Source organism: Rhipicephalus sanguineus, chromosome 9, assembly GCF_013339695.2.
Source record: "Rhipicephalus sanguineus isolate Rsan-2018 chromosome 9, BIME_Rsan_1.4, whole genome shotgun sequence".
Lineage (NCBI taxonomy): Eukaryota > Metazoa > Arthropoda > Arachnida > Ixodida > Ixodidae > Rhipicephalus > Rhipicephalus sanguineus.
The window spans coordinates 14,648,786-14,668,823 of record NC_051184.2 but is presented as its reverse complement, the minus strand read 5'-3'; the positions used below and the strand labels follow the sequence as shown (position 1 = coordinate 14,668,823).

At 50.6% G+C, this 20,038-nt stretch overlaps 1 protein-coding gene and 1 non-coding gene across 2 annotated transcripts in view; both read left to right on the top strand.

Moving 5' to 3' along the window:
* Window positions 1–20,038, top strand: part of LOC119404639 (protein KRI1 homolog) — a 101,241-nt gene that overhangs the window by 50,886 nt on the left and 30,317 nt on the right. The window contains exon 12 of the mRNA XM_037671214.2: window positions 4,718–4,851. Coding sequence (XP_037527142.1) covers window positions 4,718–4,851 — 134 coding nt within the window. The remainder of the gene's footprint in view (window positions 1–4,717; window positions 4,852–20,038) is intronic.
* On the top strand, window positions 1,769–1,841 carry Trnak-cuu (transfer RNA lysine (anticodon CUU)). The gene has a single exon. It is a non-coding gene; the product is annotated as a tRNA-Lys (tRNA).

Below are 20,038 nucleotides of genomic sequence, written 5' to 3'. Positions count from 1 at the left end.
CTTTGAAGCATTGAATGAGAATCTGTCGCTTAAAAACCGTCTTTACGAAAGTGGGCTTCCGATAGGACATAATGACAAAAAGATATTTTTTAAGATGCTTCAATAAATACAAGCGGATGTGTTTCAAAAAAAAAAATGAGTATACCAACTGGCGGCAGAGCGGTTTACTTCTCCGTCGCCGCTTCGGCTGTTCGTAACGCGGAGTAGTATAAGTGCATGTAATGTATGCAGCATAAAGTATAGTCGAGAATTTCGTTCCTAATTGTTGGCTGGATGAGCTCAAAGAAGGTAGCCAAGAAGAAAAGTGGTGGTTTATTTGAATTGCTCGAAATGAGTGGGCCGGAAGCCTTTTTGTGCCAATGCCGCTGTCAGACATGTACGCACGAACATATATACACATGCACGTACACACGCAATACAGGCACACACGCATACACACAAGATACACACACACATGCACATATACACAGCGCACACACGCGATACAGACACGGACGCGCATACATACCCACGCACGTACACAAGCGATACAGACACGAACGAATGCACATACACACACACGCACATACACACGCGCTACAGACACGCACGCACATACATACACACACACATATACAAGTGATAGACACCCACGCATATACTTGCACACGCGATACAGACACGCGTGCACGTACATACATACATACGCTCGCGATACAGGCACGCACGCACACCCGTACATGCATGCACACGCGATACACACACCCGCATACATCCACACGCGGGTACAGTCGCGATAGACACGCACGCACATACACACGTGCGAATATACACAAGCGCACGCAGGCACAGGCACACACATACACACAACATACACAAGCGCACGCACACCATGGCGCACACGTGCACAAACCTACACACATGCAGGCGCGCACATGCACTCGCAGACACGCAAAAACATGTGCACACATGCACCTACACACGCAAGCACACACATGCACACATACAAACACGCATGCACCCGCACACACACACACGCCTGGAGGGTTGATGGCGTGCGCGAGCAACTAAAAGCGCGCGAAGTTTCCTTGCGCGCACTTTTCGTGACGTCAGGGTCACCTGACTGGTAGGTATCGCGCATCGCAGCCACTCAGTGTTGCGGATGCGCCAGCTCCACGAAAGAGAGGGTGAAAAAAAGAGGAGGTTGACGGCGCGACGAGGGTGCAGCGGCGTGGATAAAACAGCGCCTCTACTTTCCAACATCTAGGGGCTTTAGCCACGGTAGCCATGTCGCCGAATAACGGCGGTTCCCGGCGCTCGAGCCGCGCGGGGCCAGCACACGCGTTAGCTGGGGAGCGATGTGCTAAAGGGGAGGGCGCGCTCGATTCCCACATACCCCCCTCCTAAAGACCGAGGCCAGCCTCTGAAAGAGGCTGTCCGAGGCCAAGTGGCAAGGTCGGCTCAGCCGCAAGGGGGCTGGCCAACGGGGCAATGTCCGAAATGGTGGTATCGTCCTCCCGAAGGTACAAGTCCATAGGTTGGCCATGGTCACACCAAACGTCCCACCAAAATTTCCACCAGAAGTTCCACCACTAGGGAAAGCCCACTGCCAGTAGAAGGGCCGCAGCCCAGGAGGAATGGGAAAGGCTGCGCAAGGGTGGGCAGCCAGCCCGCTTGAAGTTCGCCGGTCTGGAGAAGGCAGCCGGGAACATACAAGGCGTGGCTGCTAGTTGCGTGTGGCAGCCAACCGCCGAAAGTCGCTGGGACGGGGGCCCCACGTTGGGCGCCAGCCCGGCTAGCTCAGTCGGTAGAGCATGAAACTCTTAATCTCAGGGTCGTGGGTTCGTGCCCCACGTTGGGCACCAGTTATGTGGAGATAGGTTTGCGAGACGCTTACCTTACGAGGCGACTGGCAAGGGACGCGACGTTCTCCACTGCCGCAGCGAACAAAGACACTATGGCCGGGTTCGTCGACTCTCCGGCAAGGCGCAGAAAAGGCACTCGAGGCAGGATGTCATCAAACAACACGGCTTTATTAACCCAAGATGCAGCACAGTACGACAGGCACGGGCTTGCAGGCCGTAAGGGGAACTCCGCAAGACCAATCGAGTATGCTTGCCAGCGGCGCTACGACTATCACGCAAAGGGCAGCAGTTGAGCACACGAACGAGAAGCCACCTGCTAGAGCAGCGCGTCAACGTCTCATGCTTGCCTGAGAGCATCTGACGTGGGCAAGCCTGCGCCAGACAAAAGCGAGCTCAAGGGAAAAGGGGGTTGTCACTGGCAGCCAATGAGGACAGGCGTTGCGCGGTGACGTGGGCTAGCGTGGTCACGTGGTGGCGCGGGCATGCTCCGGGCATGTCCGTACACGTGGCTCGTGCGGGGAAGACCAACGCATGGCTCACACCAAGCAGAAAGGCCTGGCGGCGTAGCCACGGTAGCCATGTCGCCGAATAACGGCGATTCCTGGCGCTCTAGCCGCGCGGGGCCAGCACACGCGTTAGCTGGGGAACGAGGCGCTAAAGGGGAGGGCGCGCTCGATTCCCACACTATTTATTCTGAATATTAATGAGAACTCACAGACAGTGCCAAGGAAAATTTAGGGGATGTTATTTGTAGTAATTGGGATATAAATGTGAAGAAAGTAAAGTGGACAAAAAGAGAACTTGCCGCCGGCCGTCACCGAACCGGCGACCTTCGAATAACATGTCCGATGCTCTACCACTGAGCTACGGTGGCGGTCCTAGGTTTAAATGCATTTACATACCCTATAATGTGGACAAGGGGATGTCCGCGGCCGTAGCTCAGTGGTAGAGCATCGGACGCGTTATTTGAAGGTCACAAGCTCGGTCCCTGCCGGCGGCAAGTTATCTTTTCGTCCACTTTACTTTCTTCACATTTATATCTCGATTACTACAAAGAACATCCCCTATACTTTGCTTGGCATTATTGTCTGTTAGTTCTCATTAATATTGTGTTCATTACTGAGGATACGTTTGGCGCAAATCGAACGAGGACACATAACACAAACGAACAGGATGGGTGGCGAGTCCTGTTCTTTTGTGTTATGTGTCCTCATTCAATTTGCGCCAAAAGTATCCTCAATTATGAACCAGTACCAACTAGCTCAAACCAGAATTCTTCTAATATTGTGTCTAACAAAGAAAAACGAGCCCTTAAAAGTGATCTTCATTCCTTTATTTATTCTGAAGCCATTCATGCTCTGTTTTTGCATAAATAGAATGATGTCTCAGGCTAGAAATATTGTGCGAATTCGTTTTCGGTTATGTGCATGTTGAGCAAAGAAAAATTACCGTATTTACTCGATTCTACCGCGCCCTCAATTGTAACGCGCACCCATTTTTCGCGACCAAAAAAAAAAAAGTAATACATCGATTGTAACGCACACCCATTTTTCGTGAGAGAAAAGAACAAAAAAAGTCTGTAGGAGTCAAACTTCGCACATTCAGAAGAACAAGTATTTGGGTTTTAAAGAACTAAAGTGTCAAAAAATTAAAACACAAAGTCAAAAAGTGGGCCTTGCCGCTAAAACTGTCGCCACCACTACGGCGGCGATACGAGTTGCGTAATGGATCAGTCCTCGTCGCTGTCAGACAACTCCTTGTCGCTGTCAACGCTCTTCAATTTCGGGAAATCGGCCCTGCTTTGGTCCACTGAAACCTTTTCGTGAAGCTTTGCTGTAAAAAGTCTTCTGCTTCTGTTTGCGCCAGTCTCGCACGCACGTTTCGGGAACTCTGAACGACCGCGATGCGGCCCGATTTCCGTCCGTCTCTGCACATGTAATAACTATTATTTTCTTTTAAATACGGCATCGTGGTGCACTCGTCGAGTATTTGTAGTCGGCACTTCCATGCCGTCGATGCGAACGCAGAACGGGATGACAATCTCCTCAGCACACGAGAAATGGCCAAGCCGCGTAGGAGGCGGCCATTTTGAAATGCCGATGGCAATATGATAACCGAGTATCTTTTTTTTTTTTTTTCGGTACTCGATTCTAACGCGCATGCGATTTTTGGACTCATTTTACCGGAAAAAAGGTGCGCGTTAGATTCGAGTAAATACGGTACACTTTTGACGTGGCTCGCGGGAGGCGGCGTGCCGATCGGCTCGTCGAGTATGGTAGTGCCTTCAGCAAAGTGATCATATGCAATAGTATGCTGCAAAACGAAGTTAAGCGAAGAGAAACTTATTATGCAAGAGGTTCACTTCATCCAAAGCTCAATGTATCTTGCTCTTTCTTAGCCCCTAGTTGATACAAATAGCAAAAACAAGTGATGTACACAATTGTGTACATAGCGCCTCAAAGGGTTAAAGTACTTTTATGATGAATTGTGCTGATAATTACAGAAGAGATAGTTTATCACGCATACAGCCAAATATGTGGTTTTCCGAAAACTGAGTTTGTCGCTATTTTTTTACTTTCAAAGGCCATGCCCCGCGTAAGCACTGGCGTGGTGGTCAAGTCTGTTGTCGGCCTGCATCAACACGGAAAGAACATGTTTTATATGCCCGATTTTGAAAAAATTGCCGCTAAGTTCGTCCACTAGCCAATTGTCTGTTGTCCGTTCAAAGCGGTAGACCATGCTTAGGTTGTCATAAAGTCCGTTATATTCAAAAGTCTGTTGTATGTGGGCCTGTTGTAACGAGCATGGACTTAATTTGTATTAAGGTGCTGTAACAGCCTTGTTGTAACTTGTTGATTTATGGTACACTTTAGTGGAAGACTGGGACCAGTGGCAGGGAGGTGAAGGTGAGGAAGCTAATGAAGAAGGAGGTGAGGATGAGCAAGACTGGTCACAAAATGACGACGTCTATCCTGGCTATGAAGGTGATGCTGGAGAAAACCAAGACGTGAGTTGCTCTATTCTTTTTTTTTCAACTTAAACTCGTCAATGCAGCTAATGCATTATAGGCAGAGCCTACTTTAGAGGTTTCTGGCAAGAAAAATGGGGGAGGGGAATGCATGTTATGCACTTACAACTTGAATGCAGTATGCACCAGTGTGGGGATCACTAGATATGGGCATGCGTATATACATGGTTGCTTAACCCTGTAATGCCCAAAAGGCGTTCTGCCTTCAGAAAAATTGTGAAAAAACACTCACTATATTTACTCTTCGTGTAGAGTTCATTTTAAGAAAAAAAGGGTGAAATTTTATTTCGATCATAACTTAATTACGCTTAATTATAATTAATTAATTAATTTGATTAAATGAATAACTCAGTGTAACTTCATTATAACATGTTAAATATGCAATAATGGTTTTTCCATGAAGCTTTGACGGGCTTATTACCTCTTTTGAGGCATTATTTTTAATGTATCATATATGATACACTGGGTTTTACAGGGTTAAAGGGACACTAAAGGCAAATAACAATTTATGTCAGTGTGAAAGCTCAATGTATGACGTCTAAAATGGCAATATTATCAACAGCAGTGCCCTACTTACCAATAAATTACGCTAAATGTATCACACGATGAGCGCCAAGAGTGGCGCATTTTGGAAATGATCCCTATCATGTGAGAGAGTTCAACTAAAATTAATCACTCATAATCAAACTAGCTGCAATAAAAAAAGAACCTTCCGTGCATCAAGAGACGTAATAAGATGCTGCTTGTTCGTTTCTCTTTGATTCATGGAAAAAAGAACCTCTTTGGCGTTGCCATGGGGAACGGCATGCGTGGTTCAAAGGTTCCGTTTCCGCCAAACTGAGCTTTGCCCGTCACCCTGCTTCGCTCACACGGTCGCGTCTCAGTAGTAGTTTCGGCATCGCGTACTGCCGCGTGTGTTTTGCTCGCTCGTGAAAGTCGCTCTGACAGAAAGTTCGACAAAATGCCACATGCATGTGATGTTGCCGGATGCCCGAATGGCGCACGCCACCGTGCAGTAAAGGTGGGCAACGTTGGGCACGGCAGCAGTGACGTGAGAAACACCGCTTTCAGGCGGGTGATTTGAAGTGCGCTAGCACGATGCGGACCACTAAAACGTGATTTTATTTCAAAATAAGCACTTCCTTGGCACAAAAGTAGCACTACGAGGTTTCTGGACCGTTATTACAACAATCAACGTTGACTTAATATTTGCCTTTAGTGTCCCTTTAAGACATATACTGGTGGGCCTATTGGTTCGTGATAGCTTATGGCAGTGTGCATAAAAAACAATAAAATGGACACGTAAAGATGGACGTAGACGTAAGCGCTTAACTATGTGCCCAATTTTGTGTCTGTTTTGTCGTTCTTGAAGCACGCTGCCATAAGATATACAGGGTTGCCAGGTAGCGTCAACAAAAAACTGCCCAGTATACTTAAAGTGTAGCCCAAAATTAGCCAAACACGAAAATTTCATATGTGTAGCATAGACCGCTTATAACGTAAGTCGCCGGAGTCGCGAATATCCGCACTATAAGCGGTACCGCACTATAACCAAAACATTTTTGAAAGGTTGCACGTGTTCAAAACATGACCAACGGGTAGGCGCGCGATTCCGATTATCGAGGCATGCACCTGGGACGTAAGTTTGCATCTGCTAACATTTGAAAATGTTGAACAGTTAGCATCCGCGGACCTGCGGTGCCGACATAACGAACGCGGAAAAAATGCGCCATCACGGGAAGTCGCCGTGGTATCGCACTGCGCGTGCGCGATGTTGAAAACGGTGGTGACCACAAACCACCGAGTGTTTCGCACGCACGCCCGCGTTTTCGTTAGAGATGTAAGTCACCCCTTCTAAATGCAACAGCTGCAAAATGTTTCATTGACTCGGCAGCAAACCGCAACTTCTGTAGTCCGCGGCCACCGACATGGCAGCTAGCGCTTGTTAGGCCTAGCGTGCGCGTTGCAACTTGGCATGCCGTCGCGAGAAGCTTGCCCTAGACAACACGGAGATCGGGCGTAGAATAGATCGCACTCGCGAGCTAAACCGAGGGCATCACGCGTGAAACGAAGTTTCGGTTCGCTGTAGGGAGAACAGCCGCGGCAAACTATCCTGAAAAAGTATTTCAAGCTTGTAAGTCAGCCTGTTGGTGGCAAAGGCAAAAGCGCAATCGTGCCTCAAAGCATTGTTACTTGCGGGGGAATCGAGGTTACACGCGTGATATCTGCGCTCTACGACGAAGCAACTATTTTCCCGACGGAGACAAACAGCGGTAACGCGCTCTTGATGCGGACGCGGGCGCCCGTACGTAGCGGAGCGCGCATGTCAAGCGGCCGAAGTAAAGGGGGCAAAGGCTTCTCCGTCGGCCACGCAACTGCTCCCCGTCCTCAAACCACGCACCCGCGCCGGGCTGCTGCCCCCCATCGCCGTCCCTTTTTTTTTTTCTCCCCCCGCTCCTTGTTCGTTCGTTCCGCGTCCCCTCCTCCTTTGTAACGCCGTCGCCGCTCTCTGCCCCGCCGGCGCATCTCCGCTGAGAAGCACACTCGCTCCCTCGCATCTCTGAGAACGTTCCGGCAGCCGCATTATAACCGGTCTTTCATCTCGGGAGACTGCACAATAAGCGGTATGCGTATACGAGTTCTATGGGAGGGTAAACGGGAGTCACAAAAAACCGCATTATAGCCGGTACTGCACTGTAAGCGGTTACGTTATAAGTGGTCTGAGCTGTAGTATAGCCAGAAATATAGACCAGAACACAGCGAATTCTATGCGTAGCACCATATTTGCATCGTGCGTCGCGCCATCTATCACAAACTCGACGAAGCAACATCCTTGGACTGCCATGCCAGCAGGCGCTACACAGAGCAAACGCGGAACTCAGTCCCCCAAAGAGCGTGTTTCGCATTTTTTTTTTCTAGCCGGGACATTTGTGCTGTTTTTATTGAAACATCAAGAACACCTTGCTCATAAAAGTCCACATTGTATACAGTACGTGCTGAGCAGGCTGCGGAAGCAACCTCGTCAGGTGCGCACGCTGTTACATTTGTTTAAAAACGTACTTGCTGTAGTACGCCTGAGTCGTAATTGCAGTGCAGCTCGCGAAAGAGTGAAAAGATGCTTTGTTGCCACACATTTCAAGTTGCGCGCAACATTTTGCGAAAACCCATCATTTCAACATGCATCGTGTAATAATTAGTGCATGCTTTGTGGATAGCTTCGAAGAACGCAATTTTTGTTTCATGAGCACTCTTGCAATAATGCGTCTTGCTCACAAAAGTGTGCTACAGTCGAAACCCGCGATAACGAAATCCCGAGAGAACGAAATTCTCACCGCAACGAAATATTTTCGGAGCACCGGCGAACGCCCATAGGAGTCAATGCATTTCGTAACTCGCGACTACGAAAGATATTTATACCGCAGTCCCTCATTAACGAAATTTTTGAAACACGAGTGCGCAAATAATCTACTCTCACAACATTAACTACATTCGAAAACTGCTGAAATGCATTCATGCTACACTTAAATTGTGCAAAACTATCGCTACAGCCCACTTGAGAAGCAGCCGCCATCATTGTTTACAAAAAAACATGAAGCTGGCGGCAATGATGATGATGATGACTTGCCCAACGACCTGCTCGTTATCGCGGACTACGTAGCCAAATCCACATTCCTCATGGAGTTTCGTTCGTTGGCTTGGCTCTGTACTTGGCTTTGTCGGCTTCGCGCGCACATGGTCGCGTGTGTGGAGCCATTTGTAGAGCGTTTGCTTGGTCGCTTGGTGCAACGTGAACTGTGTGTTGCGACTGCTTCATCCGATTTCGCTGCTTGTGAAGGTGCCGCCTCCAACGAAAAATCGGAAGTTCATCACGCTGGAAGATAAGGCTGCAATTATCAATGAGGTGGAAAAGGGCAGGAAAAAAAATGGACATCGCCGAAGAATTCGGCGTTGCGTGTAACTACTGTCCACGATTCTGCGCTGATCCGCGCTGATTCAACGGAGCCGGAAGAAGGTTCGCCTGTAGACGCACTTGATGACGGTACTGGTGACAGCGCAGTGCCGCCGTCACTGACCAGTGCATGGGGCGAACTTTGTGTCGTGGCAAACGAGATTCCCGATCGAGAGGCATGAAATTGTTGCATGGTAAGGCCCGCCAAAGCAAACTTACTAACTTTTGGAAATAAAATGTGTTTGTTGTAAATTCCGTGTCTTTTCTCCCGCATTCTCGCGCCAACGAAATTCCCGCAAGAGCGAAATTTTGTGCTTTCCCCGCCGATTTCGTTATTGCGGGTTTCAACTGTATCAGAGAGTATCACCTGTAGTTTCGTTCATCGATCCCTTTTGGAAACTATATCTGCTCGATTTCAATCGTGTAACAATGATGCTTTAAAAGCGTAACTGTGCTACTCTTGGTTAAGCCAATATTGAAATGGGTTGAATCCCGCTGTGTTCCATTGAATAGCTGCTGTGTAAATATGCTAAAAATTTCGCTGTTTGAGCTAGCGCTACGCCTGCATCTGCAACTTAAAGGACATTGGCGTGAGTACTGGTTACTTACATACCAAATTATGTGTTCTGTGTGGCTGGATGCCTAGTGTCCAAATAAATTTGGGGACATCAGACACTGGAACGAAGGCATGAAGTTCTGGCCAGCTGTTCAGAAACACCATACCATTTACTACCATTTGAAGACCATAGCTTGTAATCTTCAAGGCATATGCCATCGAAAGCACTAAAGCGTAATACTGCGTTGAAAGTGGCAAAGCATGCTGCTTGCTTGTGCTTGAAAGCACTACCTTTCACTACATTTTCGTCAAAGGAAACACTAAAAGGCATTAAGTGCACCCACACACAAAGCTGCCTACAACCCAGCTACATGTCACGCAAATTAGGTTCGTAAAATGGAATAAGTGGACATCACACTAAAATAAACATAGTATACTGACGCGCTCATTTTTACTCGGCTCTTAGTTTTTCAGTTTGAATAACAATTATCCACTCACGGCGAAGCTGAAACACCGCACCGACACGATTCTTGTGCAACGTTGTGATCGTCGCAGACAGCGCTAAGTAATATCCTCCTGTTGCACTGTTTGTTTTGGCATCCAAAGACGACACAGTAGTGGCCAGATGAGCTCTTACATGCGGAAGCAGCATGAGCGAGTACTTTTTCGCATCTTAAAGCCCCAGAGCTGCAGCTTGCCTTGTTTGCTTGGTGCAACCCATGCGCCAAGTAAACAAGGCAAGCTGCAGTTTGAAAACCAAGCATTTGTTATTGTGTTTTTTCAATTATGTAATTTTGCCATATGAAATCTTGTCTTTTCCCTTTTATAAGCTTTTCTTTCTTCTGTGTAGCATTGTATAGGTTTGTTTTTTTGCCCATATGTTTATTAGTTTTGCTGCTTTAACCTATCTGATATGCACAAATCTATTTAACCAAAAGTCTTCCTGCAGTCATTTTGACATTGGGATCCTTGTCTCTATATCATCTGTAACCAATTTTTGTATCATGAACTTGTAGTAATAAACTTGAAACTCGAAAATTTATTGTGGTTGTACGTTCTATAGAGGTCATATATATGTATATATAATGGAGTGGTGTAGTAGCACAGGACAGAGCAGCAAAAGCAAAAAGAAATTTTAGAAATCAAGCCTTTATATATATATATATATATATATATATATATATATATATATATATATATATATATATATATATATATATATATATATATATATATATATATATGCGCTGTATTCATTGTAACAGTAAAGGTAAAAGTTGGCACTAACAAAGAGACAATCTGGCTCACGCAATAATCCTATATACAGAAATGCATTACTCTAAGGTTCAAACCCACTATGAATGAGGTAATCCTTACCTGTCTCCTTGTGGCATTTCAAACTACATAGAATATGAGAAGATGAAATTGGGTCATTCCACGCCAACTGTCCCAGCCGGGGCGCTCGACAAAAATCAATTTCTCTGAAAAAATCTGAGAAAATTGCGCACATATAGACATTAGTTCTACAGTATTTTCCCGAAGTATTTTGAGCGGCAAAAATTTTTTGGGCATGTGAGCACCATTTGAACTTCTCGATATAGTGGAAAACCAGGTACAGAAGAAAAATTCGCTATAAATGGACCGTTTCATGCATTCATTCAAAACATGATTTTTGTGTTTTTAGAGCATTGTGCTTTTGTTATAGGACAGTTGCTTAGAGTAGCTTTATATTTTTCACTCCTTAGCGCTTAGATAAAATTGAGTAAATTGCAGCGTTTTTGGGGATTTTTTTGAAAAATACGATTGTAGACAAAATACGTCAATTATTTTTATAGAACTCTCCATAAAACATTCTATCTCCTGAAGCTTTAGTTTTGCCTGTGTGCAGCGCGCAGGCTCTAAAATAAAATCCTGAACTTAGAAGAAACGCTACATTGGCCTATGTTGAGACGTCTGTAGCACCCTAAGGTGGTCCAAGAAAAAATAAGCAGAAAAGCGCACACGATTGAGAATCATAACTTCGTCCACAGAAAGTTTAATTGAAGTTGTTTTTGTTTTAGTCAAGAAAAAATTTTTTGAAGTTTAGTCCTAGTCCCACCATTGCATTATTTTGCTATGGGGACAATACAAACCGACTGAATTTACTGCATAAAAAAGAGAGGTAGTGTATTTGTAGCACATGGGTTTCAGTTCCTTTTGTTAATACTTTATAATGTATATTACATATCAAAGAGATGATAAATAGAGGTAAAAATATAACAATACCATTGGCTAAGATGCCGCAATTCCCCAATCATGAATCGCGTTACTTATTGCATTGTTTACGCACACCGGAGGCGGAGGCGGCAGCAGCACCGGACAGCTACGCCACAAAAATAGGCTGTTGTGATCTCATAACAGCTGTAAAACAGTGCATGTTACCAGACTGACAAATTCTACTTTAACCAAAATCTGCTGCATGCAACTATCCAAATAAAGAAGTGAAAAATAGCTTGACATAGCCCGTCCGTAGTGTCACGGACGACAGACGGAATGCATGAATACGCGGCACGTCGTCACATCGTGCACCGTTTGTTGTGGAAGACAAAGTGCATTTGGATCCGCTATAAATGGCCACGCTCACGCCTCCTTTCTCCGTTTTACATGAACATTGAGACTTCACTTATTTTGACGCCAATTGATTCTCAGAGCCGCATGCAATAAGTAACGCGATTCATTATTGGGGAATTTCGGCATCTGAGCCAATGGTATTGCTATATTTTTGCCTCTGTTTATCATCTCCTTGATATGTAATGTACATTATAATGTACTAACAAAAGGAACTGAAAACCATGTGCTGTACCAGCGCCTCCTTTATTTTTCAGTGCCTGGGCGAACGCTCTCCTCGGGCCGTCGAGCGCGCGCTCCGCGTCCGCTCACCGCTGCCGCGTGGTGGCGCTGTGCAAGTAGACTACGGGAAGCTGGCGCTGAACGGCCGCGCATATCACGAAGCTCACAAATTCGTGTATGCGTCCAAGTTTAATTGCATTTGTGCTTTTTGCAGGCTTTCACTGGTGCAGGGGGGTGGAAAGAAACGCGAAAATAGCGGCGCGCTGTTTTCATTACGCTCTAACCGTGGTGGCAATAAAAAGATGCTAGATGGTCTTTTATTGTGTCATGGATGGCGTCGTCTTCTCATCAATCATCCAGGCTATAACCACTTGAAAATAGATGCGAAACAGCAAAGAATGCAGATGCCGCATGTTCGCGTGTCTTTCCATCCCCGCTGTAAGTATTCCGCAGGCAGACTGTCAGGCCGTGCTGCCGGTTCGATACTTGCACTCGAGTTTGATAGTATTTGCGTTTTATTCTCTATTTCAGGCTATTGCAACCGCCCCAGTGCCTTAGTATGTCATACTGTTGTGTTCCACTCTGCAAATGGAACTGAAAGAAATCACGATTGTCTTTTTTAATTCCCTTTATTGATAAAGAAAAAAAATCTCACAGGGTCCCTTATGCATTCATCTAAGACGACTGAAAGGCGAAAGCCATCTTCTTTTCTTCTAGTCAATGGATTGGACATTCCCTGCCTCCCTTCGAGATATTTCTGCGCCTAACGTGGTTTTCTTACACCCTCAAGGATCGGAGGCAGTGCAAGCTTTCTGCACATCAGCGGAGGCATGCACCGTTTCTGTGATCGGCCCATTTTGACCAAGCGAAGATGTAATATGATAATGTGACGTCGCGATAATGTCACAAAATTTTATTATCTGTGACGTCATATGATGACGTCATCACGTAATTGTTTTTTGCATCACGCGAGCTGATGCCGACGACGGTCAATTTTCGCATTTGATGAGGCATCTAAGGCTTTCGCCTTAATACACTTTTCGGCTGTCGTTCCATGAAATTCCAGCTGCCGCTGGTGTTGGTAGAGGTGGCTTGCAGTAATTAGGCGGGATAATTGGTCTCCTAATACATCTTCAAAGTACACTAGAATATGCAGCCGTCGTTCACGACGCGAAGATTTCATAGAATATAAGAAGCGGCGGCTTACGAAAGATGCAGTACCGTCACTCTTTGCAGACTACCCTTCACGTTTGCAGCCCAAGGTAACAACTGAACCAAGCATTGCAAGTATCCCTAAACGTGACCGTGTTGCGTCCGAACAGTCAACAATTGCATGTAGTACCAGTAGCAACCGTGCCTCGCGATCGCCGCCATGTGCATGCAGCGCTGACATTAGGTCCCGAAGCTGAAGAATCGGAGCCCGTGGACACTATATGCGCTACCGGTGAAACAACCGACAATCATTATGTACATTGTCACTGGAAGCAGCTTAGTGACATTTCATGCTATTTAGCGCATGAACTCATGGCTTGCGTATAGACCTACGCCATGTTTGTAAACAGCGGTAGGCGCCGTCGATATATTCAGGGCCCTTGTAGCGACGTCACGGCGCGTAGGCTCCGCCCAGCCGGCCCAGCTTGAAGCGTGCTACCGCCCTCTATGATCACGTGACAACTGGCGCAGCAGCTGCAAAAGCTGCCTCCGAGCACCGCGTGTCGGGGCGCCTCTCGCATGTTTACAAGCGGTGGCCGCAACAGAGGAAGTTGCTGTGGCTGTAAGAGGGACTCTGATATGAACATCGTGTTGACGTGTTGCTCCAGCTCTGTGAACCTCATCAAAACATGAGGTATCTTGACGGCGGGAATGTCACCCATTTGCGAAATATCATCACCGTTGCGACAGTCTAGGTCACACGTGTACGTTTTAATTTGCTAACTAATGCAAGGACGATCTCGGCGACACTTTCATCCGTGACACGCTTGCGATAATGCTTCAACTACATGCTGTGGTCAAGGCGGCTACGTACCTGTCAGGGCTGTCAACCGCGGTCCTCGGCTCCCTTCTTTCGCTCAAGTCGAGACCGCGAAATGCGTACAGCCCGTAAACACAGTCGGCAAGTTTCCCGAGTGTTGTTTTTCTGTGAATTCTGACAGACATGGACATACCGTGAAGCGCACAGCAGCCAGAACAGCCCTGCACGATACACTTTTGTCAGGTGTATCACCGCAGCCGCATAAGATTTGGAAAAGCATAGCCGAAGTCGCGGCTGTGTTAATGAACCGTGCCCAAGCAGAAAGAAACACATGCGCCATGAGCGAGCCACGCTTTAGTTCACGCGAGTACAATGAAACCCTTTTGGCGCGTCTTAGACTTATATCAACAATGTGTGGAGATAGGTTTGCGAGACGCTTACCCTACGAGGCGACCGGCAAGGGACGCGACGTTCTCCACTGCCGCAGCGAACAAAGACGCTACGGCCGGGTTCGTCGATTCTCCGGCACGGCGCAGAAAAGGCACTCGAGGCAGGAGGTCAACAAACAACACGGGTTTATTAACCCAAGATGCAGCACAGTACGACAGTCACGGGCTTGCAGGCCGTAAAGGGAACTCCGCAAGACCGATCGAGTACGCTTGCCAGCGGCGCTACGACTATCACACAAAGGGCAGCAGTCGAGCACACGAACGAGAAGCCGCCTGCTAGAGCAGCGCGTCAACCACGTCAACCTCTCGCGCTAGCCTGAGAGCATCTGACGCGGGCAAGCCCGCGCCAGACAGAAGCGAGCTCAAGGGGGAAGGGGGTTGTCACTGGCGGCCAATGAGGAACGGCGTTGCACAGTGACGTAAGCTAGCTTGGCGGCGTGAGCATGTGAGCATGTCGAGGCATGCCCGGACGCGTGCCCGCGCGCCGGGAGGCTGACGCATGGCTTGCACCAGACAAAGAGGCCTGGCGCTGCCGCCGCGGTCGCCATACCGCCGATTAACGGCGGTTCCCGGCGCTCGAGCCGCGCGGGGCCAACACGCGCGCTAGCTGGGGAACGAGGCGCCAAAGGGAAGGGCGCGCTCGATTCCCACATTCCCCCCTCCTAAAGACCGAGGCCAGCCTGTGAAAGAGGCTGTCCGAGGCCAAGTGGCAAGGTCAGCTCAGCCGCAAGGGGGCTGGCCAACGGGGCAAAGTCCAACAGGGGGGTGTCGTCTTCCCAAAGGTACAAGTCCATAGGTCGTCCATAACCACACAAAAGTTCCACCGAAAGTTCCACCACAAGGGGGAGCCCACTGCCGGGAGAAGGTCCACAGCCCAGGAGGAACGGGGGCAAGACTGCACAAGGGCGGGCAGCCAGCCCGCTTGAAGTTCACCGGTCTGGAGAGGTTGGCAGCCGGGAACGTACGAGGCGTGGCTGCCAGTTGCGTGCGGCAGCCAACCGCCGAAAGTCACTGGGACGGGGGCCTCACAGGAACAGCAGGCAGCCAGGAAACGGGAGCCGGAGCGACCACGCTCGGGACTGGGCCGAAGCTTCGGTGGGCGGACTAGCCGCCGAGGGCGGCTGCCGAAGCTGCTAGGTGGGTAAGGCAGGATGGAGGTGGCCGCAGGGCAGAAGGCAGGCAGCAGGCCACAGCTGGGACGACCAGGGAACAGCAGGCCATCAGGTCTGGAACAGGCTGGTGGCAAGGTAGGCGCAGGGAGACGACAGGGCGATGCAGGAGTGGACAGAAATGCCCCCAGCATAGCCGGCTGCCGAAAAGGGGTGCCTGCCTGACCGTGCTGCCCAACAAAGGGGCGCTTGCCAGGTTATGGCTTGGACAACACGTCAGAGGGTATTTTCGGCCAAGAGGGCCTTCTACCACTTACAGACGTGCGCCGCCGCACCTTAGCGGTTATTCTCCATTCACTGTCATGGTATGGAATAAAGTCCAACTACCCGTCAGTGGGAGAAAGGTTGCTTAGGTGCGTTTCCGCAGGTTGTACCGATGGCGTGGCTTGGAGCCAGCCTTCTCACGGTTTTCCCGCGGTTCGGTGACCGCCTCCCCCCCTCCCAAGTCGTTGCTGCGGGCAACGAAAGGTTTGAGGTCGGAGACGTTAACTGGACCGCCGACTTGTCTCCCTTGGGAGTCAGCCAGCTTGTACACCAGAGGCGACATTTTGGTCTGCACTCGGTATGGGCCCAACCACTTGGCCGACAGGGAGGCAGAGATGCCTTTGGCGGCGTCACTCAAGACGTGATTGCGCCTGAGGACGAGATCGCCGACATCGTAGTGCACTTCCCGATGCGACCGGTCGTATTGAGCCTTCTGTCCAGCTCGCGCTTTTGCCAGGTTGGAACGCGCCAGGTCGAGGGCTGCGTCCATCCGTGAGCGCAGTTCCGCCGCGTAGCCAGACGGGCCGGCTTTTATGGCGGACGCCCCGCTGCCGCCCCGCAGAACGCGGTCCATGGGGTTAGGCAGCTCTCTCCCGAAGTTGAGGAAAGCGGGCGTGTACCCGGTTGAACGGTTCACCGTGGACCGCAAGGAGAAGCCTATCTCGTTAAGACAGGCATCCCAATCCCTGTGTTGCTGCGCAAAGGCTGTCAGCAAGGGCTTGAGGTTTCGGTTTATCCGCTCAGTCGGGTTGGCCTGTGGGTGATACGTGGTTGTTTTGCGGTGCTTAATGCCAAAGGCAGCACACGCATCCACAAACACCTTGGCCGTGAAATAGGACGCATTGTCCGTGATCAACTCCGCCGGAAAGCCAAAGCGGGTAAAGACCTCGGTCAACTTGTCCCAGATTGCGCGTGCCGTTAGCTTCCGAAGGGGAAACAGCTCGACCCACTTCGTGAAGTGATCTGTGACAGCCAGGAGAAAAACATGGCCTCTCCGGCTTCTTGGGAAAGGTCCCATAATGTCACAGGCCGCGACTTGCCAGGGGTGTTGGCTGTCGATCGGCTGCATGAGCCCGGGGGGCTTGCCACCACGAGGCTTCACACATTGGCACACGCGGCATGAGCGGGCGTAGTGAAGGGCATCACGCTTCATGCCAGGCCAGGTAGCAGAGCGGCACAACTTTTGAAAAGTCTTAAGGCCACTCGCATGTCCGGCCAACCGCGAGTCGTGGAAATAGCCGAGGGTGGCTTTCCTTAGACTGCGGGGTATCACCACCTTGAAAGACTCCTGGGGAGCTTCTTCAGATGGGACATAGCGCAGGAGAACGCCATCAGCATCAAGCAGATACGAGTCCAACGTGCCCGCAGCAATACCAGTCTGCGTCCGGCACTCGGCGCCGACAGCTATACCAGCTGCCCATTTGCGCCCGGCGGCTTGACCGCCCCGCTCCTCTTGGGAGCTCAGCTCTTTGAGCCCGTCAACAATTTGCTGACAAAACGGATCGTCCTGCTGTGCCTTAAGTAGGTCCTCTCTGCTGAAGACGATACCGGCTGACGTGACAGGGTCTACCAGGTATGCGTCCTCACCCGAGGCGGTCGACTCGAAAGCCACTGCGCCGTCGGGGTTCGCGCCGTTCGACCCATTGGAGCCAGGAGCCCCTGAGTCTACTCGGTGCGAGTGCTCTTGGGAGTGGCGGACACAAGTGTCAGACGCCAGAACGGGGGCACGCGACAAGGCGTCGGCCACGACGTTCGAACTCCCTTTCCGGTAGCGCACAACAAAGTTGTACCGCTGCAAGGTCAACGCCCAGCGCGCGAGGCGGCCCGAGGGCTCGCGCAAGCGCTTAAGCCAGGTGAGTGCCATGTGGTCCGTCTCCACCACGAATGGCACGCCGTCGACGTAGCAGTCGAACTTCCGGAGAGCAAAGACTATAGCGAGACATTCCCGTTCAGTCACGCTGTAGTTGCGCTCGGCGGCGTTAAGTGACCGGCTCGCAAAGGCGACTGGCCGGAGGACGCCGTCGTGCTCCTGAAGCAGTACCGCTCCGAGACCCAGGTCGCTCGCGTCCGCTTGGACAACGAACTCCCTGTTGAGGTCGGGCAGCTTCAGATCGGCTGTGGCCACTAGAGCTTGAGATAGAGCCTTGAAGGCTCGCTCTTGCTCTGGCCCCCAGCTCCATCGTGCCGACTTTTTCAACAGTGCGGTCAAGGGCGCTTGGAGGTCCGCGCAGTTTGGGATGAACTGCCGGTAGTAGTTCACCATGCCCAAAAAGCGCCTCAGGCCCTGAATGTTCGCCGGCGTCGGGTACTCCACAATGGCTCGTACCTTCTCCTCGCACGGCAGAACGCGACCGCTCTCGATGGTAAAGCCCAATAGTGAAATGCGAGTCTCAGCTATTTGAGCTTTCTTCGGGTTCAAGGTCAACCCGGCGGCACGCAACCTCTCGAGGACATCCTCCAAGTGGCGGAGGTGCTCCTCGAACGTTCGAGAGAAGATGACGATGTCGTCGAGGTACGCCATGGCGTGTTGCCATTTAGCGTCCCCGAGAACGCGGTCTATCAGTCTCTGGAACGTAGCTGCAGCTCCAGAACAGCCAAACGGCATGCGTGTAAACTCGTACAGACCTCTGTGAGAGGTGAACGCAGTTTTCTCCGCGTCAGCCGGCTCCATCTGAACCTGCAGGTAACCGCGGCTAGCATCCAAGGTGCTGAAGTAGCAGGCACCGCCTAGAGCAGCCACGATCGAGTCAACGTTAGGCATAGGATAAGCATCCTTCCTCGTGACCTCGTTCAGCCGGCGGTAGTCCACACAGAGCCGGTGAGAGCCGTCTCTTTTGGGGACCATTACCACCGGTGAACCCCAGGGACTGTTTGAGCGTTGGACAACTCCGGTCTCAATCAGCTCATCCAATGCCTGGTCAATTGCTTTCCTCTTTGCCGCACTGACGGGGCGAGGATTGCATTTCCACGGTTGTGCGTCGCCTGTGTCAATCCGGTGCCTCACCAGAGAGGTGCAACCCGGGCGTTCCGTGAACATGTCACTGAAACGTGTCAACAGCGACGACAGGCGTGCCTTCTCATGTGTCGACAAGCTGTCCGGCAAAGGCGGCAGCGAGCGATCCGAGCTGCTGCTTACCGGGGTGGTCACCGGCGCAGGCGAGACCTCGTCAACCACGGTAGCGCTATGCTCGAGAGAAAGCGGTAGGCACGGGCCGTTTTCCGCCGCGCCGGCCAAGGGGCCAGTCTTGGCGTCGGAGTGAGAGACGCGGGCCGAAGGGGCCACGCTTTGTCTCCTCTCCTCCTGCTCTCTCGTGGCGTCCGGCGACTTACGGGCAGCCGAGACCACGGGAGGTGTAGCGAATGGCCGTAGGGCGCCGGAAGGGCCGTCCCTGTAGCCTCCGCTCGCGACGTCTATCACGATACCCGTGTGCGCGAGAAAGTCGCGACCAAGAATCACGGGCACGGAAAGACCCGGGAGATGCACGAAGCGCTGTCGGCGCGCGCGATTCTCCCAGCGCACAACCAACCGCGCAGCGCCGCACGAGGTGGCGGTACCGCTGGCGAGATGGAAGGCAGTGTCGCAAGCTCGAATGCGGACAGAGCGGTCGCGCAAATGAGCCATAACCTCTTCGCCGAACAGCGAGATCGAAGCCCCGCTATCCAGCAACGCCGCAAACTCTCGACCAGCGATCGTAAGGGCGATGAACGGCGCCGGCGTGGCTGGAAAGTCATGTCCAGCGCGACACGCCATCGGTGCCAGAGGTTGGGTTACACCCCCATGCTCTCGTACTGCTGTAGCCGCCGGCGAGGGGGAGCTCACCGACGGCTCACCCCGTTTCCCGACGGGCGAACAGGCCCTTGCGTCGGTTGGGGCGCGTTGCATGATCGCGCGGTGTGGCCACGCTCATGACAACGGTAGCAGACGACGCCTTTTCCCCCATCAGTGAGGGATTTTGGCGACCCTTGAGAGCTAGGAGG